Raw genomic sequence first — 20,029 nt, 5'->3', positions numbered from 1 at the left:
CATACAAGAGAGGGAGATTTCCGAGTAGAATGTCGGAATCAGTTTTAGTACCAATACTAAAACCAGGGATATCGCCTCTGGAGTGTGGGTCCTACAGACCAATCTCCTTGATAAACCAAGATTCCAAGATCCTTACAGCGGCTCTGGTCAACTGGCTCAAAGGGGTTATGGGTCTGGGTGCACCCACGCTGGTGCACCCAGACCAAACTGGGTATGACCAGAAAGGAATACAACGTGGTATCTCTGCAGGCTCCACTACGTCATAGACCACACGAACCAGGAAGAGGGGGAAAGCGCAGTGGCATCGTTAGATGATCTTGTTGTTATCTTGTTGTTGTTATCCTGTATTATGTTGTTTCATAGTATAGCGCTTTGGTGTAAAGCGCTCTATAAATAAATCAATCAATCAATCAATAAAGGCATTCGACTCAGTGAACTGGGGTTGGCTTATGGGAGTACTCGCCCTCTTTGGGATAGGTGAAGGGTTCCTGCGTTGGATTAAGCTTTTATACAATGATCCAAAGGCAAGGGTGAAGACGGGCAGACATGTTTCGGAGGAGTGGAGCATAGCACGGGGTACGAAGTAGCGATGCCCGCTGTCTGTGTTGTTGTATATCTTGGCCCTGGAACCATTTGCAGCCTTCCTAAGGGCGGAGTACGAGGACACGGGAATAGTGATAGATGGGGAGGTAACCCAAATATCAATCTCTGCAGACGATATGCTGCTTTATGTCCAGAACCCACAAACACACTTGCCGGACCTGCTTGTCCCTGGGAGCATTTGGCAGGCTGTCGGGAATTACAATCAACAAGGAAAAATCCTCATTGTTCCCCTTGGCTGGCCTGAGAGGTAAGACACCAGACCGGTTACCGGATTTAGGCCTCACATGGACCCCATGTGCTCTTAGATATCTAGGAGTGGACATATACCATGACGCTAAAGAGACACATAAGGGTAATACACAGGTGGCCCTGGACAAAATGGGGAAGGCCATGCAGTTTTGGAGGACACTACCTCTGGGGATGATTGGGAGGGCGGCCTTGTTGAAAATGAGTCCTACCCAGCCTTCTGTATTACTTAACTAACATTCCATACAACATCCCTGGGACGTTCTTTAAACAGTTACATGCCATGGCAAGGGAGTTTTCATGGGGCGGAGGGAGAAACAGGGTTGTACTGACCACACTACAAAGAGACTACGTATGGGGGGAATCGGGCTCCCAGACTCTGAGCGGTATTACTTGGCAGCTAAACTCCATTTCGTGGTGCAGTGGCTGGACAAGGACATATCCATAGACTCAATACTATTTTGATCGCCGCTGCAGCAATATTATCTGAGAGCTCCTGTGGATGTACACAGCCTCGGCCAAAACTCTCCCCAGTATGGTAAAGCTGGGCCAAGCCCTATGGAAAAGAGCATGGAACATCTAAGACATAAGATTACCCCTGCTCCAGGCAAATCCCTATTGCGCGACTGGTTGATGTCCGCATTGCAAATCTAGCAATGTTTTGAACACAGTGGAAGGACAAGGGGGTAGCTCAAATAGGAGATCTGTGGCAAAATGGGCACTGGGTAGACTTCCAGACCCTGGTAGAAGAACAGGGCATACACAAGGGCCAATTCCTACTGTATAACAATTTGGTCCAGCCGATAAGGAAAAGGTGGGAGACCCTACCAGAGGATGATAAGGGGGAGGCACTGGACTTGTGGTACGACATCTCTTAAGGGGGGGACACAGTGTCCAGGCTCTACGAACAACTACTAGGAGCAAACAACAGGAGAGCATTACGAGCACGAGTGAAATGGGAAGAAGAACTTCAGAAACCCTTCACAGATGCGGAATGGTACAGGGCCCTCTGGTACCCAAAGAAAGTGTCCAGGAATGCAAGGTTCAGAGAGATGCAGCTCTATCTCACACACAGAACATACCTGACACCGAAAAGAGTCTCGAGAATGGGGAGCAAACAGACCCGAAGCTGCCCGCGCTGTGCGGAGGAGCAGGCAGATATGGTGCACATGTTCTGGTCATGCCCGAGAATAACACATTTTTGGGACAATATCAAGGAAAGAGCGTTGAAGGGAGATATCCAGGTGCAGACGTGGTCGGCAGCCTCCTATTGCTGGGCCTGTTCCTGAGAGGAGATGAGCAGAGAACACACTTGGCAAAAATGAAAGACCTGATGACAATACTGGCAAAATGCTGCATAGCAATGGCGTGGAATACAACCACGGGACCTTCAGTGGAAGGATGGTGGGCGGACCTGAATAAATGGGCAATAGCCGAAGGGGCTAAGATATTAGCATGGAACGCACTCGTGCAGGAACTATGCGGAAGCAATGAAAGAGATGGCATGAGCGAGTCAGGCGGCCGGGCCGAGGACTAACAGATGACGGAGTAAGCTCGGAGATCACGAACCGAAAGGAGCCAAGAGAGAGGAGGCCGGCCCATTCGCACCCGGGTGGAATGCACAATATGGCGTAGGATCATCACGGATGGAGGAAAAGGGGCCCTGCCGTGAATCGAGCAGATAAGAAATAATAAGGACTACAACATGAAAGTGCCATTAAAAATGCATTGTGTGTGTGTTGTTGTTTAAATGGTTATTTGTGAAGTTTTGTGTTGAAAATGCAAATAAAAAGGTTTTTAAAAAATGTTTTTTAAAAAAAGTATGCATTGGATTCAACATAAAAATGCATGGGCAGTTTGTCACTATATTTATGTATACTTTTAGGTAAGTAAAAATAACCTTTTAGTTAAAACAAAAAGTAATTTTTCATATAATCCAAAAATGAGTTGTAGATTGCTAGCAATTTCCTTAAATGAAAAGAAGCTTTTATCCTGTGGGTTGTCTTCCCTTCAGGGACCGCCACAGCAGTGGTCCTCTGTGTGGAAGGTGCCCACTCGTGTGAGAGCATCACCCGACTATTGCAGGTGGCATCAGGAGCAGGACCATGTGACCTGCTGATCCCCATTTCAGTTTGTTAGGAGTATTGCTCTGAGATTAGGGAGCACACCAGGCTGGCAAGCTGCTTTTCTGGAGCCCTAATTGCAATGTTAAGAGAGTATTGCATCAAAGACGGAACGGGGCGGTGAGCTAAGGACTCTTGTCACAATGTTTTTAGTTGCTCTCTCGATTTAAGTAGATTTATATTGAGGTAAAATCAGACCATTCAATATATCCAGCTTGCCCCTTGCCTGACCATTGAGACGCCTAGAGACCTTCTTAGTCTTTATTTTGTTTATTTATTTTATTGGTAATTTGTAAGGCGTCTATACAACAAATGGTGTTTCAAGGCTCCACAAGACAAAAAAGGTGGGGGCAGGGAGAAAGCTACAATAACGGTCCTACTAGGCCTTGTGACATTCCGATTGTGCAATTAAAGAACAAGAAGAGCGATGGGGTGGGGTTGACGGAAGTGTTGGAATGCGCAAAAAGCGAAGTGCTAAGGTGGGACGCGATAAAAACAGGGAAGAGGCGAGGTGAAAGTGCTAAGGGCGGAGGCCAGAGGGATAAATGCCAGGTATTGCAGAGGTGGGGGTCTGCATGATTAGTGTGTGGAAGAGGGGAAGGATGGGGGGGGGGGCTGGAGCCCTGTAGTACTCGGTGGGATCCAGGCTGCCAGTCACTGAGGCAGGAAGAAGGTGTTAGCAGGGAAGGGGAAAGAGTGAAGGAGGAGGAGAAAAGGGGAGTCTTCATGAGCTTCCAGAATTTAAGGAGATCTCACTCAAACCTGAGGGGCCCAGGGAGGCAATGCAAGAGGGATGCTCCTGTCGAGAGAGATCTACCCCCCGCACCCACTCTTTGGTTAGAGAAGTGTCTGATTTGCAGACTTGTAGCTAGCAGACTGAAGTGCTCTAGTGGGGAGGTATTTGGGGGCAGAGAGTTCAATGTGGCGGGGTCCCAGGCCCCAGAAAGCCTTGTGGGTCTTGAATTTGATCCTAGTAGCAACCAGGAGCCAGTGGAGAGATTTTAGGGCTGGGTAGATGCAGTGCCTGGGCTTGATGCCAAGGATAAGTCTTGCAGTCCTATTATGGATTAGTTGAAGGGGGCAAAGGGAGGATAAAGAAAGATTGAGGAAGAGGTTGTTGCAGTAGTCCAGCCCAGAGAGGACCAGCGCTCTGGCGACAAGGAGTTTCTGGGGGAAGGTGAGGAAAGGGAGAATGCCTCTGAAGAGGTGCAGGTGATAGTGGGCCTTCTTGGCAAGGTCCTTGAAGTGGGGAGAGAAGGAGAGAGGGGAGTCGAAGATGGCACCAAGGTTTTTTGCCTCACAAGAGGGTGAGGGGAGGGGGCCCTTAGAGGGCGGCCAGAGGGAAGGAGGGAAGGTGGGAGCTGGGGTCCCAATGAGAAGGATCTCAGTCTTACTGGCATTAAGACACAGATCATTGGCAGTGCACCATTCCTGAATAGCAGACAGTCGGGGATGGGGCAGGGGAAGAGAAGGAAGAGGAGGGAAGCTTGAAGGAGAGCTGCATGTCCTCTGCTTAACACTGGAAGTGAGGAACGAATGAAGAGATCAAGTGGGCCAAAGGGGCAAGGCACCTGTGAAAAAGGGTATACAGTGATTGTAACTCATAAAAAACAACAAATCGAATTTTGAACAAACCTAAAACACCTAAAAAAAAATTAAAAACTAGTTTGTTAAAACTATATATACGTGGTTGGGAATGGGAAAAGTAGTTTTGAAGGTGGGGGAAAAATGGGGCGGTCTTTGGTGGAGGTGTTTTGGGTTCGTTATAAATTCATTTGTTGTTAAAAATGACATGTAACCGTTGAAAAGCCACGGCGAGAGGATGGAGCCTTGAGGGACCCTGCAGGTGGAGAGTTTGATAGGGGAGAGAAAAAGGACCCAGTTGAACCTGGGAAGGTCGGTCGGAGAGGAAGGAGGTCAACCAAAGTGTCAGGTCCGTGATGCCAAGGGTGTCCCAGAGCCACTTTGTCAGGGTGCCATGATTGACTGTCAAAGGCAGACAAAAGATCCAGGAGGATAAGAACGGATGGAAAGTTGAGTCAAGATTCGAGAGCAAGTCTTCACATGTGTTCAGTAGAGCAGTTTCCGTGCCTCTGGCTGCTCTAAAGTCAGACTTGTGGCCGTGGAGACAACTGACAGATTTGGTGTGCTGGGTCAGTTGGGAGATGGCCAGCTTCTCCAGGAGTTTGCCTAGGAAGTCCGAGATGGAAATAGGGAGGCAATTTGCAGGGCAGGAGGGGTCAGAAGAGAGCTTTTTTAGGAGAGGATGCACAAGGGAGTGCTTGAGGGGTAGATGAAAGGAGCCGGAGGCAAAGGAGTGGTTACAGAAATCAGTCGGAAGGCGCAAGGCAAGCAATGTTGTCCTTATTAGTTCTGGGGGAGCATGGGGAGCACCTGTTTGGAGGAGACTTTCATACAGAGGACTTGTCTAGAGACCTCATCAGGTGTTATGGGCGAGAAAGAGGGAAGGGGAGGGGCGCCAAGGGAGGCATGAGGGGAGGGCGGTGTAGAGGAGAGTGAGTACAGACTGTCCTTAGTTTTGGAAAGGAAGCGGGAGGGCAGTGAGGTACAGATGGTTAAGGATGGCAGGGGAGATGTGGTGACTGCAGAAGGATTGGCTAGTTCCTTAAAGTTTTTAAGCAGTTTGCCAGAGTTGTTAGTGACCCCAGAGATGCGGGCTTGGATGTGAGCCGTCTTCTTGGAGCCGATGGAGAGTCTCTGATGCCTTTGGAGCAGGCTACAGGCAAGTTAGTCGGAGGATGGCTGATGAGCGCCACTTCCTCTCAGCCACTTTGCAGAGAGGCTTCAACTTTACTATCGCTATCCTCCATCTTGTTCTGTCACGTATGAATTTAAGACTTTTTGAGGTTCTATTTATCTGTTGTGCAGAATGTATGTTTTGTTTGCATTTGACTTTCTATCAATGTTATCTGTGGGCCTCTTTTGCAGAAGGGAAGTTTATAGAATCCTGCAGCAGGAGGGAATAGATCTTCCACGCTACGCTGTGCTGAATAGAGATCCCGACAAGCCAGATGGTGAGTGGGGTTCTTTACTCTAATTTGATTTAATGCTTTCCTTCATTCGCTAAAGCGGAACAATGGTACATTTTTGAACTGGGGAGGCAGGGCAGGGAGACATGAAAGATGAGTGACCTTTGAGAGAGCTCCACAGGTCATCCGTAACTAATCATTTATTGTTGTGCAAGTAGCATATCAAATCTACCCAAAAGAGGAGAAAATGGGGGAAGGCGTTGGGTGGCAAAGGAACTAGCAGTGGCTTTGAGTGTCACAGCCTAATGTAGCAGCACTACAAAGGCATTGTTAAAGCTCCAGGCCCAAGACTGAGCCGCGTTGAATGGTTGCTAGGCCCACTCTGTCACTCTTTTCAGACCATAAGGGGTAGAATACCTATGATCACACGAATGCTCATGAAATGCATTGATATATATGCAGATCTGTGCTTTGACTTAGAGAATCGGATGCATGAGTGTCCAACGGCCATTTTAAGTGCCAGATGACAAATGTAAACCATGGCGCATAAAAGTACTACCCATTGCCACTGTGCAGTGCAACACGATAGTGTTTTCCTAATGAATTTACTGATATTCACGATTATAATTCCACTGATCTCAGAACATTTTAGCAACAACATGCTAGTTCATTCCGCTCCACACGCTATTACACCATTGAAGAGTTTGAGGCTAGGGTATAGTCAATGCATGTTCTTTCCCGGTGTGGTCTGTGAGCTGCCTTCAATACCTGCTTGTGGAAATGAGATCACGTGCAGTGGTGATTGATGCAATATGGTGCACTTGGTGAGCAGAGGCATAGACTTAAACCTGCTTGCACTCTTGCCACACAAAGAACATGAATTGCCGAAGTTCTCCTGCAGACATTGCAATAATAAGCACTCCTATGTCCCGTCTCCTTTCCTCCATACTGTAATAGCGTCCCTTGCTATGGACTGGAACAGAACCTTTTTTCACCAGAAAAAGAACACTTTTCCTTTAAATGTATATGTGCTTCCCTTACCCCGCCCACCTGCGCCACCCCTCAGTCCTCTTTTTTTTCTGCGTCGACGGGAGCGGACCGCTTTAACAAGTGCTCCTTGATGAGGCCTCAGCCTCGTAATTCCATGCGCTCTCCATAAGCTTTTATTTTTTCCAAAATTCGGGTATTTCAGAACACCGTGCACTGCTACCCTAGCCTTTTCCCCGGCGCATGTCGACTGTGGCTGGCCTCAGCAGGTGCCCGTTGTGCGACGGTTCCTTTCCCACCTCGGATCCACACGCGCTCTGCCTCTGGTGCCCTGGGGAAGACCATGAATGGGAAGGCTGCTCAGTGTGCAACACTCTCACCCCGATCCCTCCGAAATAGGTTGGTGCGGTGGAAAGAGTTGTTCTCCCGGACTCCGCCGTAGAGCATCAAGGAATGCGTATGCAGGAAGACTAAGAAGGTAAGCATACTCTTCTCAAAATCACCCCACAGGAGTGACTCCTTCCCGGGGAAGCCTACTGACGAGAGTGGTCACTCGGACCCTTGCACTGTCAGCAATGACACCGGCAGCTCTCATAGCTACCGGTTTAATGACTGAGGGGGTCTACGGGCCTACCGGTTCTGCCGCCGAGGACCCTGCTGGCTCTGGTATCGGGACACGTCCTGAGGGATCAGCGCTGTGACCGGGCACATGCCTGAGGGGGCGCCTACAAGGCAGCGCAGACAGCACTACCAACCACATGGCTGAGGGCCAATTGCCTACCAGGCCCACTCCTGAGGTGGAGGGTGGGGCAGAGCAGATGCGTTCAGGCATGCAGGCCAAGCCCAGGACCACGTCGTCCACAGTTCCACATGCAGAAGGCACAGACAAAATGGCGACGCCCACCAACAAGGCGTACGTCAAAGACGCAAGCTTATGGCCAGGGCAGATTGGGGTCCTATAACTCTAGTCACATGGACCACTTCGTACCAGACATTCACGGGCCAGGCACATTACCATGAGCGCATGTATCCTCAAGGTGGGAGTAGACTGCAGGCCTTTACTCCACCGCAGCCGGTGCTGTTGCAGGACCGCACCCAGCTCACTTGCGAAGATTGCTTTTTTGACAAATATTTGACCCTCCACAGATGGGGTAACATCCTTAAGGGCCTAATCCAGGAGATGCTGCCTCGCACACTGCCACCTAAACTGGTGCCTATGCCCCCAGTTCCAGCGCCTTGGCCTTCTTCAGCTGCAGAACTAACTCCTGCGGACCCAGGGGCCCCTGCCAACACAGGTGACCAACAAGACACTGATGAGGAGCAGCAGCACATGCCTTCATCGGTGAGGGCATTCCGTGATAGGATTGCTGGACTAGCGGATTACCTGGACATACCTCAACCACAGAAGGAGCTCCTGGAGTCAGGGGTACTGGTGGAAGTGCTCACAATCAAAGCAGAATCCACATCTGGCATCCCGTTGCAGGACGACGTGGAGGCTCTGGCAAAAAAGGGATGGTTCAAGCCCCACTCCACTCAACCAACACATAAGAGGCTGGATGCAAAATGTAAGTAGGTGAAGGGCGACTCTCTGCTGGGCTCGTTCCCTTTACCCACCCATCGTTTGGTTGGTTAAGCTAGTGTAATTTCTGCTTCCTGTTTTTCGTTGTTTTGTCTGTCTAACGCTCTGAGGCCTGCGGGTGAGTTGGCGCTTTATAAAAATCTATTTGACTATGTTAGGGGAGATTGTGTGTAGTACGCTTTGGGTGCACTACAGCAACCTTGACCTCCTGGCAATAGGAACCCAACCTTTGGTATGAGTCTGTACTACACAGGTTGGTAGTGTGGCTGAGCAGCCAGGCTCATCTCAAGAGGGGTGAATGTGAGCAGAAGGGTTGTTCAACAGAGTTTCACAATGACAGTTGTTCAAATAAACACTTACACTCAAGGTTTCTTGATTAAACAATTATTACACAGTGGGAGGGCAGCCACAAGGTGCCTCCAAGACGCATCACCATGGAAGCATGGCCACAACAAACAGGAAGGTGAGAAGAGAAGCAGCAGGGGGCCAGGAGAGGGCCGGCCACCATTGGAATAACAAGAGAAGGGGGGATATAAGGAGCCTCTGGTAAGGAGAGGCACAACAAAAAGAAAGCACACCCACCTCGGTTACAGCTTTCAGAGGGAGGAGAAGGGCTGCGTTATAATTTCCCGCCCGGAAAAAGGAAGTATGATAAAGGCATAAAATGCTGGGTAGCAGGTTCGGTACCCGGCAATAAGTCATAGGCGGCAGCTGCACCTATCTAAGGCGAGAATGCCAAAAGTAAGGCATCACTCACCTTGGACACAGTGTGCCCAAAAGCACACCTGTATTTTATCTTATGGTTTGTTTATGAGTGCAAATAACACACTGTTTCTCTAAATCGGATGATATCCATTGGGGATGGCACACAGACACTTCATACACCCTCAGGTGACTTAAATAGCTAGGACACAGTGGACATTAATGTACCACTGGTACATTTAATACATTACTGAGTTGGGTGCAAAGGTTACATATGGGAATAAAACAAAGGTTAACAAATAATTAATAAACAGGTAAGTACTTTAAAAACCTTCCAATGTCAAGTGAATTTAAAAGTTTGTAGAAATAAGATTCACTCGAAGGGCCACAAACTGGGAGGCTTGTAAGGGGCAAAACTGTGAGGAACTCTGCAAGGGCAACCAAGACAGGTCTCGACTGAGAGCAAGTAAGGCTACACAACAAGAGGTAAGTTCTCTTAGACTTTACAGTACCTTTGGTTAGAAGAAATGGTTCCACCTGGCTTCTGTTCCTGTACAGCTCTGCAGATCCTTTTGTTCCTGGGCCTCAGTCGTGGGGACAAGAGGGAGGAAGTCTGCGGACTCCTGCATTGCAATGAGAAGGTCATCAGCGGTCCCTCAGGGTTTCAGCTCCTCGTTTTTATGGCAAATAGGAACACTGCGGTTCTCGGATACCACTTCAGACTTTCCTCGCATCTGGGGTCCAGCACTCTGTTGAGGTGGTTCGGGCTTGGTCAGTCCTGCTTCAGGGAAGTCCGGAGGATCTTCCTGGTGCTCGGGTCTGACTTAGAAGCAATCCACTCGATTTGGTGTTCCTCTCCCTGGCACATTGGTTCCAGCAGTAGCAGTGGAAGTACAGCCAGCTCTGAGAGGATGTCCAAACAAGTTCACTTTGGAGTTGATTGGTCCCACCAACTTAAGGGGAGTAGTCGTCTTTGCAGGGCTTCTCTAGTCTAAACAAATTTGGAGCTTCAGCACAGCATCAGGGCTTCACTGGGCAAACCAATGGTCCAGAAGTTGCAGCAGGTGTCTCTTCCAAGTTCTTCTTCGGATTCCTTCGTCCAGTGGTCGACTCTGCCTTCCAAGCCAAAAGCCTTGCCTTTTATGCAGGTTACTCCCATTCATTCCAGCCTAGCTGTCACTCACCCAGCGGGGTGGCTGTCCTTGCCAGACAGACAGCCAGCCGGCCAATCACCTTGGGTTCATTCCTGTAACTAAGGGGAATAAGCACAGGGAGTTTTGGGCACCACCCTGACTTCCTGCCCCTACCCCTGCCAGACATGCTTGAGCCAAAGGCGGGCTTCACTCGTGCATCCCGCCAAAGACAAAATGAACAAAGGGACCAAACCTGGTTTGGCGCGCAGAGTAAATCTCAAGAAGGACCTTTCCAGCAAGAAATGGTTAAAAAATAAGACCGGGCCATTTTGACAAAATGGGCAACCATGGGTGCCTTGCTGCAAATGCAGCCGCGGTAAAAACACACAATAATAGTAAAATGTAAACCACTGCCACCAGCCATTAATTGTAGAAAGGGTAACATCAAAATATTACTTGAGAAACTAGACAAAGGGGATACTAAGTAACCCCTCCAGCACCCTATGGTAAGATAGTGTGTGCTGGGTCTAGAAAGTTACAAAATGTAAGTAACGTCAATTTCACTTTACTGCTCTTGGAAACAGTAGTTTCACCAAGAGAAGGTATTTAAACCTTGTGGAAGTCTAAGGGCATCCCTGTGCCTCTGCACTGGAGGTGCTGTGTGTCACAATGCAAAGATGATGCCTATGGAGTTTGACTCCAAATTCAAAAGAACCACAGAGTCCAAATCATAGAAAAATACATGAGAGAGTGGGAAAAAGGTCTCCCTCTCTCCAGGTTAGAAATTAAAGTCCTGAAGTCCAGCAAAAGAGCTAGGGGTCTCTAAAGTAGAAGGCAATTAGCCAATTTTTGAGAATTCTCCCTAACAGAATAGAATAGGGTACGTCCGTACACCCCAGCTACTGTCGTCGGTCATTGCGGTAGCATCTATGAATGCCAAGCCCCAGATCTCTACTACGAGCACCTCAGCTTCAGCAGTGCCGGGCAAAGAAGAAAAAAATGCTCGAGGCCTATGGGCAAAAGGTGTACTATAATGCAGGGCTTCACCTCAGGCAGGCCAAAGCTGATGCCAACCTAGCAGAGGCTAACCAGCGGCTGTGGAGGGAGATTGCAGACTTCCTCCTGGATATTCCAGCCGACAAACAGGCCTCTTTCAAAGCAAGACTCGCAGAAGCAAAACTCTTGGCACAGGACATCATGGAAGCCACTGTGGGGCACATAGGTACCGTTAGCAATCTGCGTGGCAACTGACATGAGGACGCCATGGCTCAAGGTGACCAGATTCAACCCTGATGTTCAGGACAGAATCCTAGACCTACCTTTCGAGGGTGGCGACTTGTTCCACTCCACCACGGACGAGGAGCTTGATAAAAAGATCAGCTCACAGACAGCCAAATCCCTGGCCATTCCCACCAAGCCAGCAGCCAAAACCTTCACACAGGGCCACTCACGAGCAAACAAAGGGTGATCTTTTGGCTGTTTCTGGGGTTTCCTGGACCAAAGGGCCAGGCAGTTGGACAGGTCCCCCAGCCCACATAGGGGAAAACACCAGAAGTCTTTGCGCAAGGGCTTTTTTATAGTCCCCCACCAGTCATCTGCCTCTGACCCAAAAAACCAATGACTGCTCTTCTCAGATCCACAGCACCCCAGTTGGGGCCAGGCTGGCCCTGCAAAGTCAAGCTTGGTGCTCATGTTTTACAGACTCATGGGTGATTTTGGTAGTCTCGTCTGGCTTCCCCTGCCATCCCCTCCCCCTATCACGCCCCCACAGATCGGGACTCGTTCACTCTTGGCAGAGATTCGTTCCCTGGCGGAGAGCGAGGTAGTTCCTCTCCCTCAGCTGGGGCAGGACTTTTACGCCTGCATCTTTGCCATTCAAAAGAAGAACCAGGTGGGCCTGCAAGTGGACCTAGATCTTTCCATCCTAAATCTGTACCTACCTCTGCAGAAGTTAAAAATGGTGATGTCGGTGCTTATAGCAGAGACGCTGTGTGGGGGGGGGGGGAGGGTCTGGATGTGCTCCCTGGATCTGAAAGATGCATATTTACACATCCCCATAGTGCAGCCGCATCGGTCCTTCCACAGGTTCGGGGTCATGGGCTTTGCATTTTCAATACAAGGTGCTGCCGTTCAGCATGAATTGAGCACCAAGGGTATTCACAAGACTGATGAATGCGTTGGCAGCCCTGCTCACGTCGGAGGGTAGTAACTATAACCTGGTGATACCAGCACATGCTGGGAGTACTAGAGGCATGCCTCCCGGCTCCCTTACACCAGGCTGTGAATGAGGAGTCTGCAGCTGCATTTTGTGTCTTCCTGGGACCAGGAGTCGGGTCATCAAGGAGCCCCATTCACTACACCTGCACACCTACAGCAGAACCCCATGTGGTGGAGGCAGGATGCGAACCTCGTGATGGGCAGACCACTCAGACCGCCTCCTGTGGATCACACTACGACTACGGACTGCTCACTCCAAGGGTGGGGCGCTACCCTGGAAACACATTCAAGGCATTTCTCCAATTAATCGGGAGCAGCGCAGTTTGCATTCGGACAGACAACTCTACCTGCATGTACTACCTAAACAAGCAGGGGGGCACCAAGTCCCCGCTCTTATGCAGGATGGCCCTCAGCATCTGGGAGTGGGCGATTGTGCAGGGCATCTGGATCTCAGCAGCACATCTGTCAGGAGAATCGTATCTCGAGGTGCACAGACTCTGTCGGATCGGCTACGACAACTACGAGTGGCAACTGAACGAGAGTCCTTAAAGAGATTTTCAGCAGATGGGGTCACCCAGTCAAAGGCCTTTTTGCGACAGAGAGCAACCAGACTTGTCAGCAGTTTGTGTCCTGTGTGGGAACGGGGCGTGGCTCCCTTTGGGACGTGCTCTAGATCCCCTGGGATGGGATGTGGTTGTACTCATTTCCGCCTTACCCACCCATCCACACGGTTGTTTGCAAGATCAGACAGTCCCAGCGGCTCTGTCTCATCCTCATAACGCCGCAGTGGCCGGCCAGGCCTCGGTTCTCAGGCATTCTGCAGTTGTCAGTCCAGCCAGCAGTCCCTCTCCTGCTCGGGAAGGGCCAGCTCCTGGTGCAGCAGGTGGGCGGGGGGTACTTCACCCTTGCCACAGAGGCTAGCCCTAGCAGCCTGGTAACTGAGCGGGTGAGACTCCATCATTACTGGCTGTCTCAGGACAACCTGGAAATCATACAGGGAGCCAGGGGTCTGGCTACTCAAAAGCAGTACAAGAGCAAATTGACCAGGTTCTGCTTCTGGTCCAAGGAAAACGGAGTAGACCCACTACCCTGCAGGCTGGGCCAGGTGTCGTCTTTCTCAGTATACTTAGCCAGATCAGGGGTCCAGCTTGACCCTTGCAGAACATACCTAGTGGCCATTGGCGCATATAGGAACTGGGACCGGTTTACCTTCTCCTAGGCCAATCCAGTAGTGAAGAAGTATCTAGCGGGGTTAACCAGTCTGTACCCTCCTGTCAGAAGCCCGCACCCAGTCTGGAATCTCAACGTTGTTCAGAGCGCCATCGCGCGCACACCATCCGAACCCATGACCACAGTGGACATCAAATTAGTCAAGCTCAAGACAGTGCTACTAGGGGCGGCTCACTTCAGCCCACAGCGTTAGCGAGATTCAGGCTCTGGGCCTTTCTCAGCCTTACACTGTTTCATCGAGACAAGGTTGTGCTCCGCTCTCTTCCCCTCCCCCCCCAAAGGTTCCTACCAAAGGTGGTCTCCTCTTTCCACATTAACTAAGAGATTGTGCTACCCACTTTATTTCCAAACCCCAAGAAAGACGCTGAGAAGGCTCTCCACTGTTAAGATGTCAGAAGAACCTTAACATTCTGTCTTGACAGAACCGAGGAATTTCGCAAAGCGGATGCCTTATTTGTCATATTTGGTGGCCCAAGGCCTGGGCAACAAGTGTCCAAAGCTTCAATATCCAGATGGATGACTACGGTCATCCAGGAGGCATAGAACGCTCTGCGGAGAGAATCACCAAGAGGGATACACGCCATCAGGGCCAAGGCAGTGCCCGTTGCCTTCCAACGTCACATACCGTGGCACGTGATCACCAGGGCGACGACATGGGCCACCACATCGGCTTTCTGCAAGCACTACTGTCTGGATACCAATGCCAGGGCTGATGCAGCGTTTTCCCACGCTGTCCTCCGTAATCTGTTTGACTAGAGTATCTGCTATCCTCCCCAGGCAGTTATATCAGTTGTAGGCGCCTGTAAGGATGATAAGTGCCCAGGACTGACCTGATTGTGGTAGCGTCTTTCGGGAGCATTTGGAGACAGCGAAGGTTGCAAGTGGAACAGTGCCTCAAACAGCATTGAATAGCCTTGGATGGACTGTCGGCTATATGTGACGAATGGGCAAAGCCCAAGGGGAAAAAACCTGTGTTCCAGAAAGGTGATGCAAGTTGATAGCTGACCAATAGTTGAGATGTAGAGGAGGAATCAGCAGGTGGAGAAAGACTGATGTCTTCAGAACGTGGCTGCTGGAAGAATGAACTGGCTGAGTGGCGTGCCGGTAATACTGAGAATTAATTACTCCAGAAGGCAAATCAGACACCAGGGCTAGAGAGAGATAGACGCCACAAAGAGGAAAGAGCAAGAAAACACAAGAAGGCAGCAGAACAAGGACGCCAGCAGCGAGCAGGGAACTGGCCAACCTTGCTGCAGCTGCATCCTCGACTACACCTACCCAGGCCCTTTGATCAGCCCTGGCCACACACTTCACCACCAAAACGTAGGACATCCTATCCCCTTTATCTTCTGCTCCGGCCCCGCACCACCATCTCTTGAGCCTCCCTCGGCTGCCCCCCACCCCCTCTTCTCTCCTCCCTCTCCACTGTCACACCTGATGAGGTCTCTAGTCAAGTCCAGTCTATGAAAGCCTCAAAAGGTGGACCCCTGCCCCTCCAAAACCATCAAGGACAATATTTACACACTCACTCCAGCCTTGGCTGAACTCTACAACCTCTTTCGCCACCGGAGTTTTCCTATCTCCTCTCAAGCACTCTCTTGTGCACCCTCTGCTGCAAAAACCCTCCGCTGACCTGTCCATTTCGCCAAACTATCAACCGATCTCCATCACCCCTTTTCTGGTAAAACTGGAGAAGCTGGCTATCACTCAACTTACCCTCCATACCGAATCTGTTGGTTGTCTCCATGACCATCAGTCTGGCTTTAGAGCATCCAGAGGCACGGAAACTGCTGTTCTGAACACTCGTGAAGACCTGCTCTCAAATCTTGACTCCAACTCTCCCTCCGTCCTCATTCCTCTAAACTTCTCTTTTGCTTTTGATACTGTAAAGAGCACCCTGATCAACCGTCTCCATTTTACCCTGGGCGTCACAGATCAGGCCCTGACGTGGCTCACCTCTTTTCTCTCGGACCAGCCTTCCCAAGTGGAACTCAGGCCCTTTCTCTCCTCTACCACTCTCTCTGTTCGTGGTGCCCCCCAGGGATCTAACCCTTCCCCCTGGTTCTTCAATATCTACATGGCACCTTGGCCTCAGGATCTCTACTTATACCTCTAATTTTCAGTTTTATGTGGATGACGCGCAGCTCTCTTTCAGGCTACCCTCGGCCTCTTCCTCCTCGCTCATCCCTGACTGTCTTTCTGCAATTCATGTTTGGTGTGCTGCTAACGATCTATGCCTGAATGCCAGTAAAACAGAGGTCGTTCTCATTGGGACCCCTGATACCGCTTTCCCACTTCCTCACTGGCCTGCCTCCCTTGGCCCTGCGCCCTCACCTACCAGTGAGGTAAAAAATCTTGTGGTCATCTTCGACTCCACTCTCTCCTTCTCTTCTCATATCTCGGTTATCTCCAAAAAGTTCAACTACCAACCCTCCTCAGAGGTATTCTACCTTTTCTCACTTTCCCCCAGAGGCTCAACACCTTGAGAGCCCTAGTTCTCTATGCTGGACTATTGTAACAGCCTCTTTCTCAATCTTCCTACTTCTACACTCTGCCCTCTACAACTCGTCCAGAACAGAACCGCAAGACTTACCCTTGGCCTCAAGCCCAGGGACTGCATCTCTACGGGTCAGAAATCCCTCCACTGGCTCCCCGTGGCTGCAAGGATTAAGTTCAAGATCCTCTGCATAATTCACAATGCTTTCTGGGGCAGGGGCCTGCACGATCTACAACGCTCTCTTCCTAAATACTCTCCCTCTAGAGTCCTCCGCTCATCCTCCACCTCTCTGCGGGTGAGCCGCTTTCACAAATCGAGATTTGGGTGTAGATCTTGATCCTCTGCAGGTGCTTCCCTCTTGAGCAGCCTCCCTTCCTCTCTTTCCTGAGCCGGAGCAGCTTAAGTTCTGGAAAATCCTCAAGACCTTCCTCTTCTGTTCCTCCTTCTCTTTCCCTCTCCCCTGCTAACCTCCTTTCTTTTCTCTCCACCCTCCTTCTCCCTACTAACTCTGTTCAGAGCATCCATGTTGGAAAAGAGTGGCACGCTTCACTCAGTTGTGTACATGGCATATGCAGAGGGCCATCTTGTGGAGGGAAAGACTCCATGTGGATGCCTGCGTCTACAGCTTTGCCAAAGGGACCATGAAGTGAAGGAAGTCCTGACAGTGCCCATACAGGATGGAGGAAAGGGGATGGGACGTAGGAGTAATTAAGTGTTACTCACGAGTGACTAACGTACTCCTAGTCCATAGTCCCCTTTCCTCCATACGTCCCACCAACCATCCCCGTAAAAAAGAAGTAGCGAGGTTGAACAGTTCAATACAGCTGATGCGCCAAAGGGGACTGAGTTGTGGCACCGGTGGGCGGGGTTAGGGAAGCGCCTGATCCCAGGGCCGCGCCTCTGCTTGCATATCCATTTAAAGGGAAAGTGTTATTTTTCTGGTGAAAAAAGGTTCTGTTTCTGTTCCTATCGAGGGACGCCGATCTAGGAAGGGGGACTATGGACTAGTAGTACGTTAATCACTCTGGTGAGTAACACTTAATTTTGTAGGCGATGCCCAATTTGGTTGCGAATGTTGTAACCAGGCGAAAGCTTATTTCTGATGTTTGTTAATCTGCTTAAAATCACATGCTGTATTTAGTATTTATTTATTTATATTGCGCACCTAACCCGGGGGTCGTAAGGCACAGAGGCATCAAGAGGATTGCAAAGCTTAGTTACATACAAAGGAATGAGGTCCAGCTGTGGTTACAGTGCTGGGAACGTCAAAAAGAAACACATCACTACGAAGAGGCATAAGTTACAGAAATATACAATATAAGAAATACTATATGCACAATGCTGGTTGTCTCATGAAAGGTATCTACTCCAAACAGTAGACAACCAAAGTGTACATATTTACAATCGTTGTGGTGTGGAGCATCAGGGCAGCAAGAGGTTGTTATATATTGTGCGCCTTGAGCCAATGGATGGTCTTAGCTCTAAATTGGCATTAGGGGAAGTCCTCCCTGCAAGGAGGTGGAAGGGAGTTCCAGAATTGTGCTGCTTTTACAGGAAAGCTGTTCCCTCCCGACATTGTACGTTTAAACCTGGGCACCAGGAGGAGATTGGATTTGGCTGTTCTAGAGGGGCGAGAAGAAGTAGGTTTGGTGAATCTAGTAATGAGGTATTGAGGAGCTGCTTGGTGGAGGCATTTATGAGTCAGAGAAACCGATTTGAGAAATATTTTGTCTTTGGTAGATAGCCATATAACTGTGCATAGTCCGACATCCAGTGGTGACTGCGGAGTATTGCATTTTGTTTTTCGAGAGTCGAAAAGGGGCATAGACATAGGCGTGTCTGTAATACTATCCCTATAGTGATGTGTAGTGTACCCAAAATCCCTCATGCGTCGAGGTCCCTCAGATTGTTTTTTTCCACCCAGAATCTGGTCACCTTATGCGGAGCTCGTAAGAGAAATTGCCATTTGCCATTTGCCATTTCCTATTTATTCGACCCTTGGTCTATTTGTCAGTTATTATTCATTTATACCACCTCCAGCCCTCTTTCGACGGCCATCCGACTTCCCCGCCGAGTCAAGATCTTCGGCGGTGGTTTCGACAGAGGTGTTCCTGTCGGCGCTGACGAACACGTGGCCCGGCCTCGGCGGCCTATACATTAGGGAGAGTGGGGGTTGGGTGGACATTTCTGTTTTCTTCTAGAATGCCTTTCCTTGTCTCCCCCCTTTCCTTCTGGGTGGTTATCACTGGTTAGGTCCTCCGCTATGGAGAGGACTCCTTTTAGATTTTGCCCACATTGTAACGTCAAATTTCTGTGGAAGGATAAGCCTAAGCGGTGCAACCGTTGCTTACCCCTCGACCACAACGAGGCTGTGTGCGTGGCCTGTAAACTCCTTCGTTCAAAAACTTTGAAGGAATGCAGGGTCAAGAGGTGGGCAGCCTACGGCATGTCGAAGGCTGATTCCTCACCCGCGGCCGCTGCTGCCAAGTGTGACGATGGGGATAGTGATAACGCTACCTCCGGAACGGAGGTTGTTGACCTCTCATTGGAGCGCTCTTTCTCTACCGCGTCTGTCCCTGGCCCCGAAAAGCTTGGCTCTGGCACTACTTGGGGGATGTACACCCCGGCGACGCTGGCGCACACGAAAGAGTCATTAAACACACAACCCACGCCCATTCGTCTAGTAAATCGAAGAAGGCCTCAGCGCCAACGGAGACGCCGAAACCGGCAGCCTCCGCCGACCGCAAGGGCCAGCAGCCCTCCCCGGAGGAACAACCCTTTCCGCCACTAGACCGTTCAGGGCTATCCCAATGGACTAGGGAAAGATTTGAATCATGTATGGACAGGCTAGATAGGTTTGTGTCCACTTCTGAACACATTCCACCTAAAAGGCCAAGGGAGGTACTCCCTGAACACCCCAGATCTAAATTCCCAAGACTTTTTGACCCACTTGAGGAAGAATTAGATACGTATGACCTCACTGAAGAGGATCGTCATTTTCAGGAAGGAGAAGAATTCCTAAATACTGAGGACTTAAAAGAGCCTGTAGGGGACTTTGAAGAAGACCCAGATATTTGTGAACCACTGCCCTGGTAGACACCAGGGGCGTCTACAAACCCTGATGTTTTAGACCTGCCCTCTCCTCAGACCACACCGGTCAGAGATCCTTCAACTGTGGACGATCAACCAACATTTAATGCAATGCTACGCAAGGCAGCAGCACATTTCCAAATCGATAAGGAGGAAACTACCCCAGAAGTAAAATAGTCCAGGAAAAGCCACCTGCGATCCAAGCCATACCTTCCCTCAATCAAGAGATATCTCGTTCCCTCTCGATCTACACCTTCATTAGTTAGAGGTGTTAATCCAAGAATTGAGAAGCTTTTTAGCCCCTCACCTTCTGATCCCTTGTATATTAGGGGGCATTCTATACCTGATTCCCTGGTAGTAACGGCCACGAGGAAAGGGGTGGGGGTTCCGCTATCTACTAGCGAAGCACCCCCGGACTAAGAGGGGAAGAAGCTTTATGCCTTAGAGAAGAGGATTACATCCTTGTCAGCTTTTGCCACGCGAATTGCCAACAACACAACTCTTTTGGCTAGCTACGCCAATGTCCAATGAGGACTGTTGCATGAAGGCTTACAAGAAGTCCCTGAGCCTCTCCGAACCCACTTATTATCCACTGTGACAGAAGGTACTCAGGTAAACCAGAGCATCATCAA

The 20,029-nt window shown here is 49.9% G+C and overlaps 1 protein-coding gene across 14 annotated transcripts in view; it reads left to right on the top strand.

Annotated features, from left to right (window-relative positions):
• PPIP5K1 (diphosphoinositol pentakisphosphate kinase 1) overlaps window positions 1-20,029 on the top strand; it is a 1,113,174-nt gene that overhangs the window by 254,594 nt on the left and 838,551 nt on the right. For all 14 annotated transcript variants that reach the window (XM_069625171.1, XM_069625166.1, XM_069625170.1 and 11 more), the window contains exon 5: window positions 5,922-6,007. In XM_069625171.1, coding sequence (XP_069481272.1) covers window positions 5,922-6,007 — 86 coding nt within the window. The remainder of the gene's footprint in view (window positions 1-5,921; window positions 6,008-20,029) is intronic.

Source organism: Ambystoma mexicanum, chromosome 11, assembly GCF_040938575.1.
Source record: "Ambystoma mexicanum isolate Mex_15411 chromosome 11, UKY_AmexF1_1, whole genome shotgun sequence".
NCBI classification, from domain to species: Eukaryota; Metazoa; Chordata; class Amphibia; order Caudata; family Ambystomatidae; genus Ambystoma; species Ambystoma mexicanum.
Note: the sequence above shows the minus strand (reverse complement) of the source record. Positions and strands in the feature narration are given on the sequence as shown.